Raw genomic sequence first — 25,548 nt, 5'->3', positions numbered from 1 at the left:
GACAATCTCAAGGGGAGAGTCTTAAAAATGTTGATGTGGGAGAGGATAAGATCCCCAGGAGTGTTGCTAGTGGGATCAAGCAATTGATAGGGAAGAAAGGCAGACAAGGTACATAGTCTCTGAAACTAGCTATTAAGTGGGTTTAAAAACAAACAAACAGGGCTTCCCTGGTGGCGCAGTGGTTGAGAGTCCGCCTGCTGATGCAGGGGACACGGGTTCGTGCCCCGGTCCGGGAGGATCCCACATGCCGCGGAGTGGCTGGGCCCGTGAGCCATGGCCGCTGAGCCTGCGCGTCCGGAGCCTGTGCTCCGCAACAGGAGAGGCCACAACAGTGAGAGGCCCGTGTACCACAAACAAACAAACAAAAACCAGAAAACAAAACACAAACCTAAACTTTAAAAAACTCTCTCACCTGTTACATATTCTATAGTTATTTCTTCATCACTATTCAGTAAAGTTCTTCTGCAAAGGTTAACTTCTTTTGGTGTGCTGGGTGAACAAACGAGTTTATATAGCTGTTTTTTAGGAGCTATATAATTTTGAAGGGGTGTCTGTGGTGTTTGGTGAAAAAGGGCCCTAGAGACAGATGAATCTCTGTACCTCGTTGACTGTTCTTCTTATGTCTTCCACTAAAACATTAATCCTGTGCTTTGTTTTAATAAGGAATGCTATCCTTTTAGGTAACTCTTATTAAATTAGGGAACCATTAGCTTTATCATGTGTCATTTTTGGAAATTTCTTAGGACCTTAACCCTTGAAGTTTCAGAATGAAAAATAATGTTTACAATTTATATGTATATTTTAATCTTTGTAACTTGGAGTAATTTCCAGGTGATGCCTATAGGGAAATTGGAATCTGAATTATTAGGTGAAATTGATTTTCCACTCACTACATCTGGTTTGCATGTGCATACAGTAGCAAAAGTTGTTTATAGAATCACACAGTGTTCAGAACAGCTGTTGCGCACGTGTAGCTGTTAAGACCTGATTGAGATAGAGGCCTTACTTAGTATTCCTGCTTATCTCTCTATATAGTAAGAAACTGACTGGTATTCTTGGTCCTATTATAGAGGGAGTGAGAAATCCAGTGTGTGTTTGAGCATCACTTTTTGTAACTATTTCCAAATGACCTATAATGGAGGAGAAGTTATTTGAAATTTTGCTTTCATTGTGATCCTTTAGGAAAAGTTTAGAATGCAGGAATTAAGGTAACCTGTTTCTCTCTTTTTTAACTCTAGGTGAGAATTATGAAGATGATGACCTAGTAAACTCTGATGAGGTTATGAAGAAACCATGTCCAGTACAGATTGTTCTTGCACATGAAGATGACCATAACTTTGAGCTTGATGAAGAAGCTTTGGAGCAGATATTGCTACAGGAGCACATACGAGATCTTAACATAGTAGTGGTATCCGTGGCAGGAGCTTTTCGTAAAGGGAAATCATTTCTACTGGACTTCATGCTTAGATATATGTATAACAAGGTGAATAGTGTCTTTTAAATTGAACTGAGTTAAAAACAAAAATTACCAACCAATATTGTTTAAATATAATAGACAAAAAACAGTAAGAGCTGTATCTTTAATTTTACGAAAATACAGTTCTTGATAAGACTTCTCAGTTAAGACAGTAATGTAAGTTTGTTTGAGCTCTTGATTCTTCTTCATCTCCATAATTCCTTTTTGCATGTAGTACATATTGAGGCATATGATTGAGCACCTGTGTTCCAAGCATTGTAGCTCTAACCTAAGATGTCTGAGTATACTCTAAAGTCTCTGAAGCACTGTTCAGTCTCTCGCTTTTTGTCATTTCCTTCCCCTTCTCAGTCGCCTTTACAACAGTGGGTGAAGTAGGCTGATAGAGACTTCTGTAAAGGTATACTTAATGCTCCTCAAATAAGTCTCCTTCAGAGACTTACTTTTTGAGATAAGGTTCAGTTCCTTAAAGTGACTTCCATGGTCTTCCATGATCTCTGAGCCTCATCCCTTGTCTCTGTATGTCAGGTATACTATAGTTTTTGCAGTTCCTCGAGTATGTCGTGTTATCTCTCAAATGTTGCTGTACTGTTGGCTAATCTTTTTTCATAGGAAGCCTTCCTTGGTTTCTAAGGCTGTGTTATGACCATATGGCACAGGTCCTATGTTTCATTGATACTACTTTAGTTACTTATTTTTCCTGGCTAGTTTACTGTCAGGAGTGGGCTTTATCTTGGTTACCATATCTCCCATGCCTGGCACGATAATTGGCCCATAGTAAGAACTTATTTTCTATTTTGACTGATGAATCACCCTTTCTCTACACATTTTCACTTTTTGATGGTACCAGACAATTATTTCCCTCCCCTCCCTGACTTTGACTTTCTCCCCTGAACAAAAGCAAGAAAAAAAATTTTTTTTTCCCCGCTTGAGTCAGAGTAGTTTTCTAACAGTTGAAAGTTGGGCTGAGGGAATGAGAGTTTGATAGGAACCAAGAAGGAGGAATTGGAAATTCGTAGTGGAGAACTTAAGGGGAAGGACTTTATAGGAGTAGGCTTTAGACATTCAGAAGGCCACATGAAGATGCTAGAAATAACACTTCGACAGAATTATGTAATTGTCTAAACATCTGTCAGGGTGTTCACCTTTACATGTTCTGTGTAAATCTGTAACTGGATATGCATCCTACTTGAGATAAGTAATAAGGCAAACATTCCTAGTTGATTTTCAGGAAGCTTTTCAATATTCTTTCCATAGGGATCTCTTCAGGCATGTTCAAGCATGCCTGAGTATCAAGAATGTAGTTCATGATAAAGAACACTATTTGACACAAGTTGGAAATTGAGAAAGATATAGTATTTTAAGGTTTTTCCACTTAGACTTGATTATTTTCCAGCAATTTACATCTGAAATAGAGAAATGTATAAATAGTGACTTATTCTTTTTTTTTTGTGACTTATTCTTTAAAAAAAGAAAGTCTGTACATTTAAAGATGATAAAGAATTTCTGTATTTTGAGGCTCTGACTCCTTAAGTTAGCTTGTGTATATTGTTTCTATCTGTGTCTGAGCTGTTCACTGCAAATGTATTTGATTCCAAGTAGGTCACAGACAGAATGTTAGAAGGGGAAGGAAGCTTAGATCACTTGTCTAGCAAGTTTCACCTTAGGTGCCATTTCTTATTTGATCTCTTATCAATTAGTAGTGGCTGTTCAGAGGGCGAGTAGCAGCCCACATGTGTTGTATATTTGTAATCTCTGAACTAATAGAATTTCCTCCTTTGTGGGTAAGATACTGAAGCCACAGAATGGTAAGGAGGACCTCAGGCTACACACCTAGTTAGTGGTTTCTAATCTAAATGTCTTTATTAATTTTCATTCATAAAGTTTCCATATAGGATTCCTGATGTAAATAATCTTATTCTGTCAGTTGAAAATCACATTAAACAGTGTTTGATTTGGAGGAATAACAGGCTTCTACTTATACTGACTTAGTGGTGGGTCATGCTTTTCCTAGGAGATGAAAGTGAAGGAGAAAAAACAGTGGGATAGTTTTGGAATATTTCATTAACCTATATGCCTGCAAAGATGGGATGGTGGTTGAAGAAGGTAGGAGATAACAGTGGCTTTATACAGTCGTCCCTAGGTATCCCAGAGTGGGGGCGGGATTGGGGGGGCTATTGATTCCAAGACCTCCAGTGGATGCCAAAATCCCTGGATGTCCAGGTTCCTTATATAAAATGGCGTAGTACAGTCAGCCCACTGTATCTGTGGGTTTCACATCGGGAGGACCTACTGTACTGATTTCGTATGTCTTCGGTATTGACTTGAGTCAATTTATGTAAAGCAGTTCACTAAAGGAGCCAAATGTAAATATTTTACTTCATGATTTAGAAATAGATATGTGTTTTAATTTTGATTAGTTAGTAAAGGAATCATAACAAAGCTGAATGTGAGCTCTTTTCTGTTGGATAAAAACAAAAACTTCAGTAGCTAAGTTCTTAAAACCAAGAATATTCTGAGATTGTTACCAAACATTTCCAAATTACAGGGGAAATTCTGATTTTTAGGTCTAATTTTCTTGCAAAGTAAATAGCTTCCTACACATTTTTTTTTTTCCTTAAGCTGCTACTTGTATTATGAAAATAGGTTGTTTTTGCTTGAAATATAGAAGGAAAGAAATCAGTCTTTTGTAAACTTGAGAAGTGAATTAAAAGTTTTTCTAGAATAAAATTCCTTCATGTCATGTTGGAATTAATCGGTTATTTATTTTTAAGATAAATTTATTTTATTTATTTATTTTTGGCAGCGTTGGCTCTTCATTGCTGTGTGTGGGCTTTCTCTAGTTGTGGCGAGTGGGGACTACTCTTTGTTGTGGTGCGTGGGCTTCTCATTGCAGTGGCTCCTCTTGTTGTGGAGCACGGGCTGTAGGCATGTGGGCTTCAGTAGTTGTGGCACATGGGCTCAGTAGTTGTGGTGCACGGGCTTAGTTGCTCTGTGGCATGGGGGATCTTCCCGGACCAGGGCTCGAACCCGTGTCTCCTGCATTGGCAGGCGGATTCTTAACCACTGTGCCACCAGGAAGCCCAAGACTGAATAATATTCTGTTGTATACATATATCACATTTTATTTATCCCCTCATCGTTAGTGGGCATTTGGGTTGTTTCCACCTTTTGGCTTATGAATAATGCTATAATTCTATGAATATGTTAATATAACATATATTCACTAATTATATATAATACATTAATATATAATAATGAATGATAATGGTATGAGGTAAGGGTTCAGCTTCATTTTTTTTGTATATGCCTATCCAGTTGTCCCAGCACCGTTTGTTAGAAAGGCTATTCTTTCCCCATTGAATGATCTTGGCACCCTTGTTGACAGCTAGTTGGCCATAGACATGTGGCTTTATTTCTGAACCCTCAGTTCTGTTGCATTGGTCTGTATGTCTGTTCTCATGCCAGTACTAAACTGTCTTGATTACTTTGCTTTGTAGTAAGTTTTCAAAACAGGAAGTGAGTTCTCTTATTTTGTTCTTTTTTCAAGATTGTCTGTTCTAGGTCTCTTGCAATTCCGTATGATTTTTGGACTTAGCCTATCAGTTTCTATGGGAGGTTAGCTGGGATTCTGTTGGTGATTGGATTGAATCTAAAAGGTCAGTTTGGGTGGTGTTGCCATCTTAATATTAAGCATTTCAATCTTTGAACATGGGATGTTTTTCCATTTATGTGGATCTTCTTTAATTTCTTCCAAAAATGTTTTGTAGTTTGCAGAGTATGTTATACACTTCTTTTGTTAAATTTATTCATTTTTTGTTGATGTTATAAACGGAATTGTTTTCTTTCTTTTTTTTTTTTTTTTTTTTTTTGCGATACGCGGGCCTCTCACTGTTGTGGCCTCTCCCATTGCGGAGCACAGGCTCCGGACGCGCAGGCTCAGCGGCCATCGCTCACGGACCCAGCGGCATGTGGGATCCTCCCAGATCGGGGCACGAACCCGTGTCCCCTGCATTGGCAGGCAGACTCTCAACCACTGCGCCACCAGGGAAGCCCCAGAATTGTTTTCTTTTTTTTTTTTTTTATTTTCATTTTTTATTTTTGCGGTACGTGGGCCTCTCACTGTTGTGGCCTCTCCCGTTGCGGAGCACAGGCTCCTGACGCGCAGGCCCAGCGGCCATCACTCACGGGCCCAGCCGCTCCGCAGCATGTGGAATCTTCCTGGACCGGGGCACGAACCTGCGTCCCCTGCATCGGCAGGCGGACTCTCAACCACTGCGCCACCAGGGAAGCCCCCCAGAATTGTTTTCTTAATTTCATTTTCAGATTGTTTGTTGCAAGTTTACAGAAATACAATTGTTTTATATTGGTCTTGTATCCTGCCAACTTGTTCAACTCATTTATTCATTCCAATAGTTTTTTTAAATCATTTTAAGTGAACAATTTTTATTTATTTAAATTTATTTATTTTTGGCTGCGTTTTGTCTTCGTTGCTGTGTACGGGCTTTCTCTAGTTGCCTCGAGCAGGGGCTACTCTTTGTTGCGGTGCGCAGGTTTCTCATTGTGGTGGCTTCTCTTGTTGCGGAGCACGGGCTCTAGGCGCGCGGGCTTAGTTGCTCCTCGGTATGTGGGGTCGTCCTCGACCAGGGCTCAAACCTGTGTCCCTGCATTGGCAGGCGGATTCTTAACCACTGCACCCCAAGGAAGTCCCCGTTCCAATAGTTTTTTAGTGGACTTTTTAATGTTTTCTATATATAAGATCATGTCACCTGTAAATACAGTTTTCCTTTTTCCTTTCCAATCTGAGTACCTCTTATCTCTCTCTTTCTTAGCTAATTTTCCTGGCTAGAGTCTGCAGTACAGTGTTGAGTACAAAGTGATAAGAGCAAATATCCTTATCTCTTTCCTAATCTTTAGGGAGAAGCATCTAGGTTTTCACACTATGTATGTTGTTAGCTGTAGAATAGTTCTGTATATGTTTTTCAATCAAGTTCAGGAAGTTCTCTGTTTCTAGCATGCTGAGAGGGTTTTTGTTTTCTTAATCATGAGTGGATGTTGGATTTTTTCAGATGCTTTTTCTGCATCTGTTGATGTGATCATATGATTTTTCTTTAGCCTGTTGATGTGATGGATCACATTATTAATTTTTTGAATGTTGAGTTAGCCTTGTGTCCCTGGAATAGTTAGTTGTGGTGTATAATTCTTTTTATACAATGTTGGATTTAATTTGCTAATATTTTGTTGAGTGTTTTTATATCTATGTTCATGAGATATATTGATCTTTAGTTTTCCTTTCTTGTTATGTCTCTATTTGGTTTTGGTATTAAGATAACACTGGCCTCATAGAATGAGTTAGGAAGTGTTCCCTCTGCTTCTATTTCCTGGAAGAGCTTAGCGAGAACTGGCATCATTTCTTTCTTAAATGTTTGGTAGAACTTACCAGTGAAACTGTCTGAATTTGGTTCATTCTCTTTTGAAGGTTATTAATTATTGATTAAATTTCTTTAGTAGGTACAGGTCTATTCAGATGATCCATTTTTTTCTCGTGTGGGTTTGGTAGGTTGTGTCTTTCAAATAATTGGTCCATTTCAACTAAGTTATCAAAATTGTGGGCATAGAATTGTTCTTAATATTCTTTTACTATCTTTCTAATGTCCATGAAATTAGTAGTTTTGACTCCTCTTTGATTTCTGATATTATTATTTGTCTTTTCTCTGTCAAATCAATTTTATTGATCTTTTCAAAGGACCAGCTTTGGTTCCATTAATTTTTTTTCCCTGTTGTGTTGTTATCCTGTTTTCTTGTGTTCAGCTTTATTGGTGTCTGCTGTATTTTTATTCTGCTTCTTTAGGTTATATCTAGTTTCCTAAGGTAGAAGTTTAGATGATTGATTTTAGATCTTTTTTCCTAATATATGCACCCAATGCTATAAATTCTCCTCGTAACTGTTGCTTTCACTGCATTTTACATATTTTCATGGGTTGTATTTTCATTTTCATTTAGTTCAAAACAGTTTAAAATTTCTGTTGAGACTTTTTTGACCCGTGTGTTATTTAGAAGTGTGTTGTGTAAACTCCAAGTATTATGGGGTTTTCCAGCTATGTTTCTATTACTGGTTTCTAGTTTAATTCAGTTGTGGTCTGAGAGCATACTTTGTGTGATCTGTTCTTTAAAATTTATTTTAAGGTGTGTTTTAAGGCCCAGTATATGTCCTATTTTGGGGAATGTTCTGTATGAGTTTGAGAGGAATGTGTATTCTGTTGTTGGATGAAGGATTCTATTGGGTTGGCCAAAAAGTTCCTTCGGTTTTTAAGTAAAAATAAAAGACACATTTTTCATTTTCACCAGGAACTTTATTGAACAGTGTATTCCCCGTTTTGTTCCACTACCTTCTGCCATTTTTCAGGCAACTTCACAATTCCATCCACCCAAAACGTTTTATCTTTTTGAGCAAAGAAGAACTGTTTCAGGTGCCTTTTACAGTCTTCCCAGGGAATTGAAATTTTTTCCATTAAGAGAATTTTGTAAAGACCAAAATAAATGGAAATCCGAAGGTGCGATGTCTGGTGAATATGGCAGATGAATCAGAACCTCCCAGCCAAGCTGTAATAGTTTTTGCCTGGTCGTCAAAGAAACATGCGGTCTTGGTTATCCTGATGGAAAAGTATGCATTTTCTGTTGACTAATTCCGGATGCTTCTTGTCGAGTGCTGCTTTCATTTGGTCTAATTGGGAGCAGTACTTTTTGGAATTTTCGTTTGGTTTTCCGGAAGGAGCTCATAATAGAGGACTCTCTTCCAATCCCACCATATACACAACATCACCTTCTTTGGATGAAGAATGGTGTTTGATGTGGTTGTTGGTGGTTCATTTCGCTTGCCCCACAATGTCTTCTGTTCCACATTATTGTACAGTATCCACTTTTCATCACCTGTCACAATTTGTTTTAAAAATGGAACATTTTCCTTACGTTTAAGTAGAGAATCACGTCAGAAATATGATCAAGAAGGTTTTTTTTGCTTCTTATGTGGAACGTAAACATCAAAGAGATGAACATAACTAGGGTGGTGCCAATGATTTTCATTGCTTGATTTGGATATTTTGAGTATGTCGGCTATCTCCCGCGTGGTATAACGTTGATGGTTCTCAATTAATGTCTCAATTCGATCACTATCAACTTCAGCTGGTCTACCCGAACGTGGAGGATCGTCCAGAGAGAAATCTCCAGCATGAAACTTCGCAAACCACTTTTGACACGTCGGATCAGTCACAGCACCTTCTCCATACACTGCACAAATCTTTTTTTGCGTTTCAGTTGCATTCTTACGTTTCTTGAAATAATAAAGCATAACATGCCAAAAATGTGGCTTTTTTTCTTCCATCTTCCGTATTAAAATGGCTACACAAAAATTCACCAACTTTGATAAATTTTTTTTTAAAGGCATGCTGGTATGACAGCTGTCACAATACAATCTAACAAAATTGTTTCGAATGAAGTTAAAGACAACTAAGCACTACTAGAGCCATCTTATGGAAAAAACCAAATGAACCTTTTGGCCAACCCAATATAATGTCAATTAGATCCACCTGATTGTTGGTGCTGTTCAGTTCAGCTATATCCTTACTGATATTCTGTCTTCTTGGTCTGTCAATTACTGATGGAGGGGTGTTGAAGTCTCCAAGTGTAATAGTGGACTTGTCTTGTTTCTTCTTGCAGTTCAGTTCTTGCCTCACGTATTTGGATGCTTTGTTGTTAAATGCATACACATTAAAGATAACTGTTAAGTTTTTCTGGAGAATTGACCCCTTTATTATTATGTAATACCACTCTTTATCCTGATAATTTCCTTGTCCTTAAGTCAGCTTGGTCGGAAATTAGTATAGCTGCTCTAGCTTTTGTTTGATTAGTGTCAGTATGGTATATCTTCCTCCATTCCTTTTCTTTATGTTTAAACTGGGTTTTTTGTGGACAACAAATATTTGGGTCTTTTTTTTTAATCCACAGTGACAGTTTCTGTCATTTAATTGGTTTATTTCAATCATGCACATCTAAAGTGATTTTTGATAGGATTGGATTGTTATTTCTTATGTTTGTAATTTTCTATTTGTTGTACTTGTTTGTTCTTTTTTATTTTTTTCTGCCTTCTCTAGCTTTAATTGACTATTTTATATGATTCTACATTCTGTTCTTCCTTAGTATATCTATTATACTTCTCTAAACATTAAAAAAAAAACTGGTTGCCTGGAGTTTGCAATATACATTTACAACTAGTCTAAGTCTGCTTTAGAATATTACTATACTGCTTCATGGGTAGAGCAGGTACATTATGACAGAGTATTCCCAATTCCTCCCTCCTGTGCCTTATGATGTTGTTAATTTCCTCTGTGTTATGTACCATAATCACCCAATACATTGTTGCTATTAGCACTTCATACACATAGTTGTCTATTAGATGAATTAAGAGAAAGAAGAATAAAAGATTTACTTTCTTGTCTTTCTTTGACATTCTTTTATATATATGTCTGAGTTTCTGACCTATATTATTTTCTTTCCCTTGGAAGAACTTTGAACACTTCCTTCAAGGCAGGTGTACTGGTGACAATCTCCCTCAGTTTTTGTCTAAGGAAGACTATTTCTCCTTCACTTTTGTAGGATAACTTTGCTGGATACAGAATTCTAGGTTGATGGCTTTTTTCTTTCAGCACTTGAAATATTTCACTCTATTCTCTTCCTGTTTGTGTGTGAGAAGTCCAAAGTGATTCTTATCCTTCCTTGTTCTTCTACAGGTAAAGTGTTTTTTGTCTCTGTTTTCTTTCAGGATTTCCTTTTTGTCTTTGTTATTTTGCAGTTAGACTGTGATATGCCTGGTATAGATCTTTTGGTATTTATCCTATTTGGTGTTCTCTGACTTTATTGGATCTGTTTTTTAGTATCTGTCATTAATTTTAGAAAATTCTCAGCCATTATTACTTGTGATGTTTCTTTTACGCTTTTCTCCCTTCTCCTTCTGGTATTTCCATTACACCTATATTACACCTTTTGCAGTTGTCCCACAGTCCTTGAGTGGTCTGTTCTGTTATTCTTATCCTTTTTTGTCCATGCATTTCAATTTGGGAAGTTTCTATTGATATATATTCATGTTCACTGATTCTGTCCTTGGCTGTGTCCAGTCTGTGGATAAGTATATTAAAGGCATTCTTTACTTCTACTACAGTGTTTTTTATATCTACCATTTTCTTTTAATTCTTTGAGTTTCCATCTCTCTGCTTACATTACTTGTTTTTGCACATTTTCTACTTTTCTTATTAGATCCCATAAGATATTAATCCTAGTTATTTTAAATTTACTACCTCATATTTCAAAATCTGCATCATATCTGAGTTTGGTTCTGATGGTTGCTTTGTCTCGTCAGTCTGTTTTTCCTTACCTTTTGGCATGGCTTGTAATTTTTTTGTTGAAAGTTAGGCATGAAATATCAGAAAATAGGAACTGACAGTTAAGTTTTTAGTGTGAGGTGTTATGTTAATCTAGCTTTAGCTCAGAGATGTGTTTAATGTTTTCTGCTGCTTTAGGTCCCAGACACTTCAGTTTTCTCCCCCTCCCCCATTATCCTTGGGTTTCTCTAAGAACTCCTTAAATAGAATGTGTCTTGCAGCTCTCTCATTTGTAATCCACTGTCATCGTAGTGGAGCCTGGTTGATGTGGTGGTAAGGTGTGGGAGAGGAAAGCTATATCATTTTATGATTAAATCTCAGTTTTGTAAGTGGGCCTGAGTCCCTGGGCTGTGACCTTCAGAAGTGTTTCTTAGCCTTAACAATTTTTTTTCTCCCCTTACTTGAGACAGGAAGGATAGAGGGGGCTGGAGTTGATGAATTGCCCTTTCCAGGCTTAGATAAAGCTCTGATAAGGTAGTTTGTCTTGGAAGGCAGGCCTTTGTTAGTGAGGACTGCTATCAGTGCTTACTTTCCTGAGTGTATTTGAAAATGGTTGCAGGGAATTTCCTGGCAGTCCAGTGGTTAGGATTCAGTGCTATCACTGCTGTGGCCCAAGTTCAGTCCCTGCTCAGGGAACTAAGATCCTGCAAGCTGTGTGCCATGGCCAAAAAAAAAAAAGAAAACCTCAGGGAGCTCCTTGAGGTAAAACCCAAGAAAGTGGGGGCCTGTGAAGCTGAACCTCCATGAGAGGTCTTAGGTCTCAAGCTAGTCTACTCGTAGCTTCCAGCAGTTTGTCCAAATTACCATTTAAGTGTTTCTTCCAGTTGCTCCAGCAGCTTCTGCTCCTTGGTAACTGACCTCAGCTTGTGATTCTTTGTATTTGCCTGTCTCTCAGATTTTGGTGTGCAATTTGCCCTGTGACCTCAATTCTCTGATCTAAGAAAGAAAGTTTGTTGATTTTCGTATTGAACTTTTTTCTTGTTGTGAGGCCACTGTGCTTTTAACATTAGCTTTATATATGGGAGCACTGAGGCTGGAAGTCCAGTGGAAGACTGTGAAGTCAAATCTCCATGCCAAACCTTAATTTAATAACTAGAGGTGTTTCGCCTTTCTGTTCTAGTAGCACTCAAGTACACTTAAAAAAAACTGTGGTTAAAAAATGCATAACAAAGTTACCATTTTAATCATTTTTAAGTGTACAGTTAATGGCATTAAGTATATTCATATTATTGTACAATCGTCATCACCAGTGCATCTCCAGAACTTTTTCCTTCCCAAACTGAAACTCTGTACACATTAAACTCCTCATTCCTCCCCTTCCTCCAGCCCCTGATAACCACTTTTCTACTTTCTGTATGAGTTTGCCTACTGTAGGTACCTCATAAAAGTAGAATCATACAATTTTGTTATTTTATATCTGGCTTATTTTACTTAGCATAATGTCTTCCAGGTCAAGGTCACCTTTTAACCAGAGCCTTAAAAAAAAGGTTATTTACACTTCTTTGGTGTGTACCTAAGTTGATATAGTTGTCCTTGTTTGAGCTAGTGCCTTGGGTCAGTCATAATGTTATCAGTTTGTCCAGCCCCAAAAGGGAGGAGTTGGACATGGGGGTGGTTAAGATGTTAGACAGTTTTAAAACTGTTTTAAGAGTCTAATGTTGCTTAATTTGTTGCAGGACCTGTAGAGTATTCTTACATATTCAAATGAAAACTGTAAATTATGTTTGGTGGTCAGAATGTTTATATTAACTCATTCTGTCCACTGATTTGTGTGTTTAATGTTAATAACCTATCTCCAGAATTAGGTACTAGTTTTATACAGATTAAGATTTTCATCTGTTATTTTATTTTATTTTATTTTTTTGCGGTACGCGGGCCTCTCACTGTTGTGGCCTCTCCCGTTGCGGAGCACAGGCTCTGGACACGCAGGCCCAGCGGCCATGGCTCACGGGCCCAGCCGCTCCGCGGCATGTGGGATCCTCCCGGACCGGGGCATGAACCTGTGTCCCCTGCATCGGCAGGTGGACTCTCAACCACTGCGCCACCAGGGAAGCCCTGTTATGTTTTTTTAATTTATTTTATTTTTGGCTGTGTTGGGTCTTTGTTGCTGCGTGCAGGCTTTCTCTAGTTGCGTTGAGTGGGGGCTACTCTTCGTTGCGGTGCGCGGACTTCTCATTGCGGTGGCTTCCCTTGTTGCGGAGCATGGACTCTAGGCACACAGCCTTCCATAGTTGTGGCTCATGGGCTCTAGAGTGCAGGCTCAGTAGTTGTGGCACACGGGCTTAGTTGCTCCGCGGCATGTGGGATCTTCCCAGACCAGGACTCGAACCTGTGTCCCCTGCGTTGGCAGGCGGATTCTTAACCATTGCACCACCAGGGAAGTCCCATCTGTTATGTTTTTATGGGGAATGTTTCATAACTAGGAAGGATCTGCTCTTTCATTGTACAGTTACTTGGGTCTTTAATTTCATCCTTTTTGTCCCTTTTCCTCCTCGCTGTGATGAGTTACTATGGCTTTTGAATGGGCCTTTATTCTTCTGGCCTGCCCATTGTTGGAGTCAGTAAGACTGGGAACAGGTTGTATGGTCTGATACATGTAGACCTGGTTGGACCACCAAGTCTGTGTTTCAAGTTTACCAGCTGTTGTTTCACTTTGTTGCTAGAGAATGTTATCTTTCCTATGGTGAAATAAGAATTTGTTTCTTATTATTTAGAGTAGGTAGGGGTTCTTTATTGTTTTTTTTAATTTTTTTAAAATTTATTTGTTTATTTTATTTTTGGCTGTGTTGGGTCTTCGTTGTCTTCGTTGATGCATGTGGGCTTTCTCTAGTTGCAGCGAGGGGGACTACTCTTCGTTGCAGTGTGCAGGCTTCTCATTGCGGTGGCTTCCCTTGTTGCAGAGCACGGGCTCTAGGCGCGCAGGCTTCAGTAGTTGCAGCATGCGGGTTCAGTAGTTGTGGCTCACGGGCTTAGTTGCTCTGCGGCCTGTGGGATCTTCCTGGACCAGGGCTCGAACCTGTGTCCCCTGCATTGGCAGGTGGTTTCTTAACCGCTGTGCTACCAGGGAAGCCCGAGTTCTTTATTGTTGACAATTATATTACACTGGTAAGTCTTCTTGGCAAGAGTTTATGTTTATTCACTATAATATTTGACTACATTTAAAGTTCAGGTGTTTTCATATTGCCTTTTGCAACTGAGATTTATTCAATAAGATTTTTTTATTTTACTGGAGGATTAAAATCATTTTAGAAATTTTGAGTTTTAAGGCCTGTTTTGTCCCTACAGTAGTAAATGGTATCAGATTACTGTTTTTCAAGTTCTTAAGTTTGCTTTTACTAACTTATGACAGCAAATAGTATCTGTTATCAGCAAGGCTGCTTCTAGAATTCATTTGAATGCTCCTTGAGGGCAGGAATGTTTGTTCTTTTTCACTGCTGTATCCCTAGAACCGAAAACAGTGGCTGGCACATGGTAGGGGTTCAATAAATATTTGTTGAATGAGTATATATGAATATATTAAATTTATCAGTATTCAATATATTAGAGAAATAGTAAGACTTCTTAATTTCATGTTTTGAAATATCAAAACTTAGTGGTTTTAATTAGATAGGTTCTCTGACTTACTTTTTCTTTCGTCCTTTTATTGACTAATCAGTTTAGTAAACATTTCCATTACAGGGTAAACTAAGAAGAGATGATATGTAGTCAATAGATTTTTTAAATGAGACACCAGTTCTTTTTAAAGTTTCTTTGGAGAGGGTAAGGTTAACAAACATCTTAGCCTATGATATCAGTCATCTATACTTTTTAAAATTTATTTTTACTCTCTTGTTCATGTAATTGTTTCTAGGAATAATTAAAAGGATCATATATATTTTTTTTTAGTAAACGTATTTATGTATGTATGTATGGCTGCATTGGGTCTTTGTTGCTGCACACGGGCTAGTTGTGGTGCATGGGCTTAGTTGCTCTGAGGCATGTGGGGTCTTCCCGGACCAGGGCTTGAACCTGTGTCTCCTGCATTGGCAGGCAGACTCCCAACCACTGCACCACCAGGGAAGTCCCTAAAAGGATCATATTTCTTAGGTATCTCTTACACATGCTCAAAAGGGAACACACTGAAGCTTAATAATTAAAATTTTTAATGTATTTATTTATTGAGCAAATATTTGGAGTGCCTACTGCAAGCCAGGCACCATTCTCTCTTCTGGGAGTACTATTCTATGTTTTGAGAGAAAAAAAAGACAAAACTTTCTTTCTTCATGGAACTTACATTCTCATAGGAGAGATAGGGAAACAAGATGTAGAATAAAAACAGATTTCTCTAATAGGGTAGATTCTCTTAAGTTACTTTTGTAGGTTGGACCTTTTAAAAATAATCAGTTCATTAAATACCACTTTGACATTGTTGGGGAATGAGATGCCACATGTGAGAGCCTAGAATAGGGCAAGGCACTTTGGTAGGAACAGTTTTGTAAGCAAAAATGGAGTTTACAGCCCGTGCTCTCAGTATTCACACAAGAACTGCAGTGCCAAGCTATTTAAAGATAACCACCTGCAGTGTTGGTAATATGCTTTAAGAGGCCACAAAAGTCGGAGTTTCTTGACAGCTGGCTCAGTCTAGGCAGACAGTGGGTGGAACAAAAGCATAGAGATGCTAAACAACATACGTATTTGGGAATAGTGACCTTTCTGGAGTGGTAGAAACTGGAAGAGGGGTGTGTGTGTGTGTGTGTGTGTGTGTGTGTGTGTGTGTGTGTGTTGGGGGAACTTATGAGTAGTATCAGGAGCAGAGATAGAAAAAGTAAATTAAAGGTGGATTGTATGCAGCAGGTCTCTAGATGGTCCTGTAAATAATGGGGAGCCACAGATGACTTCTTAGTAGGACAGTGGCAAGATTACATTTCTTGTTGAGAAAATTAAGTGACTATGGGAAGGATGGGTTGGAGAGTACGACGGGGAGGTTCCAGGCTATTTGGGGCATCTAAAGTATAGCCCAGGGGCAAGACCATAATCCCTGTAAGGGTGCCTCCTGAAGCACAAGTCCATAGTATATAATGTGAATAGAATTGTGCCATGTGGCAGGCAGCCTTGTGACCAACAGAGGGATGAGGGTCAAAAGCTGAAGATACTGAAAGTGAAGAAGAGAATCCAAGAGAATTTTGTGGTTAATAGGATTGGTAACCTACTGGGGATGGGAGTTTTGTGGGATAATAATAATTATAGATGGTTTGAAGTTTAAGACGGATCTTCACATTAGGTAGTGATGGTCTGGACAACACTTTTTTCCCCCACCTTGTATCTCGTTTTCATAAATTGCTTCATCCCTCATTGAGCCTACCATACCCATCTTTTTTCCACCCCTAATTTGAGCTTTGATATCTGTTTTGGACTATATAGTAAAGCTTATTAGAAATATTTCTGAAACAAAGGAATTTTTCCTGTGGGGGGAGGTACTTTGAGAAAAGGGTATATGGGCTTTAAGTATACTTAAAGTATAGGGCTCTTTTAAAAAAAAATATTTATTTTATTTATTTATTTTTGGCTGTGTTGGGTCTTGGTTGCTGCACGCGGGCTTTCTCTAGTTTTGGTGAGCGGGGGCTACTCTTTGTTGTGGTGCATGGGCTTCTCGTTGCGGTGGCTTCTCTTGTGGAGCACAGGCTCTAGGCATGCAGCCTTCAGAAGTTGTGGCTCGCTGGCTCTAGAGCACAGGCTCAGTAGTTGTGGCACATGGGCTTAGTTGCTCTGCGCCTTAACCACTGTGCCACCAGGGAAGTCCCTAGGGCTCTTAATATATGTCAAAGTTAACTCATTTATTATATTCCAGATTTAATTTTCTAGATAAATTACCTTATGGTATAGTAACTTTAATATAATTTTATGATATTTAATTATAACAGTCTAGCCCTGTGAGGTACGTTAAAACATTTGATTATGGAAAAATTTAAATATACCCCAAAATACTAGAGTATAATGAACCCCAGTATACCTATCAACATTTTGCTGGTCTTGTTTCATCTGTTTTTCTCTGCCCTTTTACTCTTTTTTTTTTCTTTTTGCTGAAATATTTTAAAGCAAATGCTAAGCATATTCTTTCACCATAAATACTTGAATATTTAACAGTTAAGGACTTTATTATTATTATTAATACAACCACAAAACCATTATCACACCAAGCAATCATCTTTACCCCAACTTAACACCATCTAATATAATACCCATTCTGGATTCAGATTTCCCTTTTGGTTTCGAAAAAGAGTTTTGTAGCTGGATTGTTTGAATCAGGTTTCAAACAAGTCTTGTGGTTATTTTTAAAGTTGATATTTTTTAAAGAGAAAATTAAGGCAGTGTGAAAACATTTTAGTATAAGCTATTCTAAGAGAGCAATGCTGTTTTGACAGCCATTCTGTCTGGAACTTAGTTTTGTACAAGGAGGTATCGAAATAGCTAGTATCTATTTTTTATGATTTTTAAACATAGGAAATCTTTCCAAAATGGGGGAAGTGGGTGTGACCCCACTTATCTAGAAGCCTAGAGTATGAAAATGTGAGCTATTCAAGAAGGTTCAGGTTTGGGGGAAGACCACATCTGTCTTAGTCAAAACACCCTAGATGGGATTTGGGACTGTTTTTGTAACTACTTGTGTAATATTACAGTATATTTTATCTCCCTGGATGTACCTTCCTCATCTATAAAATGAGTGGCTGATTTTTTTTTTTTAATTTTTATTGAAGTGTAGTTGATTTACAGTGTTGTGAAGAGTGGGTGATTTCTTATATTCCTTTTGAGTTCTTATTTTTGTGTGTTTTATTTTCTATTTATTCTTAACTTTAACAGGATTCTCAAAGTTGGATTGGTGGAAGCAATGAACCATTGACTGGCTTTACATGGAGAGGTGGTTGCGAAAGAGAAACTACAGGCATACAAGTCTGGAATGAAGTGTTTGTGATCGACAGACCTAATGGAACAAAAGTGAGATTCTCTTTATAGTTTTTTACTATATATAGTAAAAAATATATATATAGTTTTTTACTAAAAAAACTAGTTTTTTTCTTCCATATTCTTTCTTGAGCAAAACAACACAGAACTATTAATATCTGATAGCTTTAACATATGTGGATTATTATGTCAAAATGTGTGAGATACTTAAGTTAGAGGACTTTTCTTGACTTAATTACTGATTTTGATATTAACCATTTTATATTTGACTTTTATAGTCACTATTGGTGAATCTTTTACTTAGTATTTTAAACTTTTAAATTCCTAGGTGGCTGTGCTGCTAATGGATACCCAGGGTGCCTTTGATAGCCAGTCAACTATCAAAGATTGTGCAACAGTGTTTGCTCTGAGCACTATGACTAGCTCTGTCCAGGTGAGATACAGAGATGCCGCGGTATGATCAGGTCAGACAATCCTAATACCTTTGCTCTTCCTCAAAATGCCTTTTGATTGAAGGGAAAAAAAGGATTAAAAATCAGAGAAACTATTTACATTTAGTATTGGTCACTTATATTTCTATGCTTGCTGTTCTGGCTTACAATGTGAAATTTCATACTTTTAGTGCTTACCAGGGAAACAGTGAACCAATAGCCAATCCCTTGGTATTTCATCATAGCATCTATGCTTTTTTCTTTTTAAAGGAATATATATTATTGCATGATATCCTTAATTGAATTCAAGGATATTCAGTTGATATTGAATTCAATTGAATTCAGTCATATACAGTAAAGTATAGGGTGTTTCTTTATTTTTTGGCTAAACCAACCAAACAAACAACAAAACCAGGTAATTAAATTTAGTTTTCTACTCGATATGTATGACAACTAGTACATGATTATTTGAACTAATGGAGGTAGAGGCATAATAATTCTTATTTAGGAAACCTTAATGATGTTTATATAATAAACTAAGGACTTAAAGCACCTGTTTCATTTAGAAAGGGGTGAAATCCTTTCTGTTTTTTCACTTATGCTGTACCCTAGAGTTATGTTTGGTGTTCTATCAAGTTCTAGTCTCTTCAAGCTAGGCCATCTCTTTTCTGTATAATTTAGACTAATTGCACTGAATTAAACCACCACAGGTCATTTTTTATTTCTTTACTTTCTGTTTCCTGAGCTCATCTGTGGTTGATACTTCTCTGGCTGAAAAATGAATTATTGAAGTATGGTGGTTAGATCCAGCTGGTGATGTATCAAGATGTATATTTGCAAATATTTTAAAAAGTATGTGCTTCTCCTGAGATAAATATTTCTTATGGATGGTAGATTATAGGTGATACCGTCACAGTGTCTTGGAATTTTTGTGCTTTCCATTAATATCTGGAATGTGTGACCAGTTTCTATTAAAGTTCCCATTTCCTTTCTTCCTCAATTTGAAGTATCTAGCTGTCAGAGTGGAAACAAGTTTTGGAATTACTATGAGATAAAAGAGAAGTGGCTTCTTTTTATTATAGGGATGGGAATATCTGTCACTACAAACTAAGTGATGTTACTGGGGACTCTCAGAGTCTCTTTTTTTCAGTTTGTCCTACCTCTTTTTCTCTGATCTTGCAGGGCAGCACAACTGCCGTTTTCTTGAGGCGAGCAGAAGCCACATCTTTGTATTTATATTATCGCATTATAGCCCTTCAGATTAGCTGGCTCTGTGGCTTGCATTAAATTATAAGTTCTCTGTCCTAAAACTTATACCATGGTGTTCTCTTGTTTATTCAACTTTATGATAGCAAGAGAACTGGTTTTGGACAACCACGTAAAGCCATTCAGCCACTTTCTTATCGTAAAACAAAGATTTTGCCCATCTTGCTTATCTGACATGTGGTTTTGTGTGCAGTCAGAAATGAGATGCAAATGAGATAATGCATAAGAAAGCGGTTTGTAAACTAAATAATCAAGAAGATTAATTTTTTTTTTCTTTTTTAAGGCCGAACTGTGCGGCATATGGGATCTTAGTTTCCCAACCAGGGATTGAACCCATGCCTGCATGCATTGGAAGTGTGGAGTCTTTTTAAAAATGTATTTATTTATTTATTTATGGCTGTGTTGCTGTGCGTGGGCTTTTCTCTAGTTGCAGAGAGTGGGGGCTATTCTTCGTTGTGGTGCGCGGGCTTCTCTTTCTCTGGCTTCTCGTTGCAGAGCACGGGCTCTAGAGCGCAGGCTCAGTAGTTGTGGCGCACGGGCTTAGTTGCTCCGTGGCATGTGGGATCTTCCCGGACCAGGGCTCAAACCTGTGTCTCCTGCGTTGGCAGGCGGATTCTTAACAACTGCGCCACCAGGAAAGTCCCAGGAATGCAGAGTCTTAACCACAGGGACCACCAGGGAAGTCCCTAAAATTAGTTTTTATTATTGCTTCTTTCCTGATTCTTGAGGCTAGATTTCTCTCCTTCCTTACATAAGTTATCTGGCCGATAGATCAATAACAAATTGATCCCTTTGTCATTTATTCTTTCAAAAAATAATTACTGAGCATCTATTAAGTACCACACAATATGCTAAGTACTAATGATCTACAATAAACAAATCTTTTCTGTTTGCTATTTACAACCTGGCCCTGACAATGTAGGGATCTGGTCCTATTTTCTAAAAGCTAAGGCCCATATGAGTGAGAATAGGTTGGTTATTCTTTCAGTTTTTAAGTTTAAATCTAGAGTTTAATCACCTCATCATTAATTACTTTTTAAGAACCTGTTTGGAATTAGTCAACTGAGAATATCATTTTAGGTTTGCCAGGCTATATTGGCTGTTTATATTCTTGACCTCCAAGTGATTAAGTTAGATTATCACTTATTTGCTGTTAGAACAAATTGTTCTATATTTGGAGTAACCCTATTTTCTTAGATATAAGTTATTTCCTAGCAGAGGTGACAACTATGGACATCCACTTTTGTCCTTTGGTGGTCCAGGTCATCTTTTAAAGACCTGACTCAGAAGGATTGGACCTAGCGAATCTTTTCTCCAATTACTGTTTCTTGAGAGTAGTGAAGTTTGCGTTACCAGCTCTGGTCTGTGGGCCTTGGAAAGTGGAAGAGTGTTACCTACTGTGTGTGTGTGGGGGGAGGGGTAAAATGTTCATGTTAAGTTATTTAGACTGACTTTGCTTAAGTAAAACGATAACCATAATATTACAGTCAAGTTAGTTGAGGCACCCACTGAATAAACCATAAACTATATACTATGAATGCTCCAGGGAGGAATTTATCTTTGTATTGGGTTGGCCAAAAAGTTCGTTTGGGTTTTCTGTAACATCTTACAGAGAAAAACCCGAACGAACTTTTTGGCCAAACCAATAGAACTATGCCCTTCACATTCATTGACTTAGAAAAACAGTTGGGTAGTTGGGGGAACTCTTCACTTAAAAAAAAAAATCATGTCATAACATTAAAGAAACTTACTATGTAATATACTTTTTTTTTTTTTTTTAATGTCTGCTGCCTTCTTGGCCCCATATGTGTATATTCATGATTTTTACACAGTTTACCACCACTGCTTCCCCCTTAATGTTTTATCCTAACTGTTAGGAAAAAAGAAAATTCTTTTCATGGACCACTGGTTAAGATAGTGACTGAGTCATTCATTTGTGCTCAGGTGTAAAATAGCCTTCGTTTCCACAAGTAAAGTTATACACAGCTGGGTATTCAAAGTAAAACACTAATAAAAACAAAAATTTGTTTTAACAGGTGTATAATTTGTCTCAAAATATTCAAGAAGATGATCTTCAACACTTGCAAGTATGTATGTCTCAAAGAATGTATGCCAAAGTGTTGAAAATTTAATTCCCACTTTGTTGTGACTTTACACCAAGAACCTGTAATATTGTAAGAAGATTGACTATTATATGGTTTTAAACAGATGTACGACTTCTTAACTAGAAGAAATTTTAAAGTATATGCAGTCTTAAAAAATTAAATGCTTGGCTTTCAAATGATTTTAAAGGCTCTGACATCTAGTCGTCTGATATAGAATAGCTTTACAGAGGTCTTCTTTCAACCTTTTCGGGGGCATTATTTTAAATAATTTGATTTAATAGTTATTTACAGAATACGGCAGACTTGCAATGGAAGAAATCTACCAGAAGCCATTTCAGGTAAATAAATATTTTATCATTAAAAAAAATTTTATCTATGAAAAGCTATCATCTTGTATCTCTGGAGATATGAGGACATTATGCAAAACTCATTTTTAGCAACAGATCTAGTGGAATTGAATCTAATTTATGGTAATGTCATCACCATCTTATCAGTAGCAGCTTACAGGATAGGAAATAGAACAAATGAATATAGACTGGTTCTTAATACTTTTACTTAAAAGGTTAATAACATTTCTTTTAACTGGATATTACTTCCAAAACTTGAGATAGTCATGTAAATTTCTTTTATATGTGATAAACTACTAGAAAATTTTATTGGTTGTATGTGTGTGTGTGTGTGTGTGTGTGGTATATTACAAGTTGAGGTTAGACCTATTATTCTTTATTTTTGTTTCAAATAGAAAAGTTTCAGAATTTATTATATCTCTCCCCCATGTGTTTTTTCATTACTTTTAAATGTTAGGTACAGAATATTAAGTCAGAAATTAACCTTGATTTGAGAAGCATATGCTCTGCTTGCTTCTGTGGAGTCTTATCATTAGAGATTTTTTAAAAAGCAGAGCTAATTTCAGATAGATTCTTTTTTGAAACAAGTGTAATTTGTAAGTAGACATTGTACTATTTGGTTAGTTGTGTTATAGTAGGTGAGAATGACTCCACCCTGTTTGCTCATCAGTGTGTGAAGTCCTTCCTGTGTGATAGCATCACTGGTGATTCTGTTAGTGGGTTACATTGATTCTGCCTCAGTCTTGTCTGGCTCAGGTGTGATCACTTTTATGAAATATTTGGGCAGGTTATGGTGTTATTTTGTGTATATGATGAAATATACTCTATTTGGCCTCTATCAGTTTTTCTGAACTGGGGTAATTTTGCCACCCAGAGGGCATTTACCAGTGTCTGGAGACATTTTTGGTTGTCACAGTTTTGGGGAGGAAGTTCATGCCATTGGCATCTAGTTTATAGAGGCCAGACATGCTGTTCAACATCCTGCAAAATGTAGGACAGCCGTGCACAGCTAAGAATTATCTGACCTGAAGTGTCAGTAGTGCTGAGTTGAGGAACTTAAACATATAGGAATTAAAAATTCTATGAAAAGAACTAATTGGTCTAGAATTAGGTTAGTTGGTCTTCTAGTTACACAATCTTGACTTAAAATTATGATCTGTATACCCTGATACGTCTTTTGTTTCTTTTTAAAATATCCTGTATTATTGCTTGTGGTGACTCTTATACACAGTGAGGTTCTCAGATGGAGGTAGTTTCTTGGTATAGGAGCTGGGAGTATTGTTGGCTGATGTAGGCTCTTGTTATAACTATGAGTAGTATTAAGCCATTTGGTTACTATAACTTTTGATAAGGATTGTTTTTGGGGAGTAAGGGGTGCTTCAGTTATTAAAGTAGTAATTTTTGGTAAAGTTTTATAAGAAATGATTTCAATTTTTTCCCCTTCTTTCTGTAGACACTAATGTTTTTGATTCGAGACTGGAGTTATCCTTATGAACATTCATATGGTTTGGAAGGTGGAAAACAATTCCTTGAAAAGAGATTGCAGGTAAGCCCCCATTTCTTAGAGAAGAGAGCATAAGCACCAAGCCCCAGGTGAAGGTGTGGACTGTCTGGACTGCTGCTTAGACTACCAACCTCTGAGTGTCATTGGAACAAATTGAGTATCCCAAGTTAACCCAGATAACTGCATACATAATTGATGAGAAGTAAATTGGTAGCACTCCTGTGAAAGAGGACAATAGAAATGCCCTCAAGTAGAAGTTAAGGAATGGATATTTCTCTCCAGAGCCAACTGCCCCTTCAATAAATCAATATTCAAAGGATAAAAGTTCGAAGTAGACTAACTTTTTGATCTGCTCAGGTTGCATGCATTTCTCTTTCTGGCCCAGCTGAGCTTCTGAGCATTTGGGACAGGCTGGATAATCTAGTGTGGATGCATTGAACACAGATGATGTGAGACTCTCTTTCCAAGGATACTATCTCGTAGAGTGGCAGCATATAGAGAAAAAAAGGATCTTAAACATTATCTAGTATAGCCTTTACACACACACACACACACACACACACACACACACACAAAACTGGGACCCAGAAAAGTGACTTGCCTTTGCTCACTTAACTAATTATTGATAACTGGGAGTAGGACCCAAATGTCCAAGCTCCTGGCCTGGCCTGTGCAAATGCCACACCAAGTCATTCCTGGAAAATAACATGGAAGTACTTTGGGAAACCCTCAGGTCAGATACTACCTACCTACTGACGTCCACAAAAGATACATAAAAATACCTTTATTCATAAGTAGGAGGTTTAGCTCTTTGGGGTAATAAAATTTTGTTTGTTTCCTATGAAAAAATGCATTTAATTTCGCAGCCACATTCAGAGACTTAGGGTATAATGTAATTTTTCTTAATCCTAAAATAAGATCAAAACCAACTCCTCATTTCTTGGATTATTTGAAAGGCATTTCTAGACTTGTCAGAGATAATTTCATTCATCAGCGTTTTCTCTGGTTTGTTCAGAAGAAATTAACCCACAGCACATCAGGCATATTAACTAAATTCAGAATTATGTACTTCAAAGATAAGGAGGTTTTTAAATATATTATTGAAGCCATACAGAAAAGTACTCAGATCATAAGTGTGCAGCTTGAGGAGTTTGTACAAATTGAACATAGCCATGTAACCACCCAGAAGCAACTGCCTGTATCCACTAACTCCCGCCCCCACCCCCCCCACCCCCCGCCCCCGCCAAACCCTTCATTACTCTTTTGACCTCCAACAGGCTTGGTTTTTGGACTTTTTATGAAAGGAATCATATACAGTATGTATTCTTCTGTGTCCAGCTTCTTTTGCCCAGTATTACATTTCTGAGATTAATCCACATTGTTGCATGTAGTTTAGTTCACTTATTCTCATTGCTATGCAGTCTTCCATTGTATGAACAGGCAACAGGTTTTCCATTCTACTTTTGATGGAGATTTAGGTAGTTTCCAGATTTTGTTGATTACGAATGGTGCATGTTTTTTAGAATGGTTTTTGAGACGAGTTTGGGAGAATATGAGAGTTATATTGGGATAAGTAGTTATTAAAAATCTAACATTAGGATTTCCTTCCAGAAAATACATAGCAGTCTCTCTTCTGCAAAACACTGGTAAACTAGCATAAATCATAAATAATCATTTGGAGTAAGTGCCGAAATCCTAATAAATTTTTAAGGCTCTCTGGACTGCATTGGAGCTTTTCGCCTCATCTGTTGTTTTGCTCAGGGGCTGACCTTTTTATTCGTAGGCAAATTAGTACTTTGTTTTTCTCTTTGCCATTATAAGTACTTTAAAGGCAAATTCTTAATTTATTTACTGGTTTATAAATCACAACCACACCTGTTGTTCTGGTGTTAGATATTATTAATTATTATTTGTATTTATTCATATCCTTGGCAGCTAACATGGGAAAAAAAAGTCTTTTTTGGTTTAAGACAGAGTGGGGTCTTATCAAATGGTTAGAAATGGGTCTTTAGTAAAATTTTATTGTCAAGAAACACACACCTAGACTA

The 25,548-nt window shown here is 37.4% G+C and overlaps 1 protein-coding gene across 4 annotated transcripts in view; it reads left to right on the top strand.

Moving 5' to 3' along the window:
• ATL2 (atlastin GTPase 2) overlaps positions 1-25,548 on the top strand; it is a 63,197-nt gene that overhangs the window by 28,735 nt on the left and 8,914 nt on the right. For all 4 annotated transcript variants that reach the window (XM_082851936.1, XM_082851937.1, XM_082851938.1 and 1 more), the window contains 6 exons: positions 1,239-1,483; positions 17,746-17,880; positions 18,176-18,280; positions 21,581-21,631; positions 21,931-21,987; positions 23,450-23,542. In XM_082851936.1, coding sequence (XP_082708062.1) covers positions 1,239-1,483; positions 17,746-17,880; positions 18,176-18,280; positions 21,581-21,631; positions 21,931-21,987; positions 23,450-23,542 — 686 coding nt within the window. The remainder of the gene's footprint in view (positions 1-1,238; positions 1,484-17,745; positions 17,881-18,175; positions 18,281-21,580; positions 21,632-21,930; positions 21,988-23,449; positions 23,543-25,548) is intronic.

Source organism: Leucopleurus acutus (genome assembly GCF_964270905.1).
Source record: "Leucopleurus acutus genome assembly, chromosome: 12".
In the NCBI taxonomy this organism is placed as follows: Eukaryota; Metazoa; Chordata; class Mammalia; order Artiodactyla; family Delphinidae; genus Leucopleurus; species Leucopleurus acutus.
Note: the sequence above shows the minus strand (reverse complement) of the source record. Positions and strands in the feature narration are given on the sequence as shown.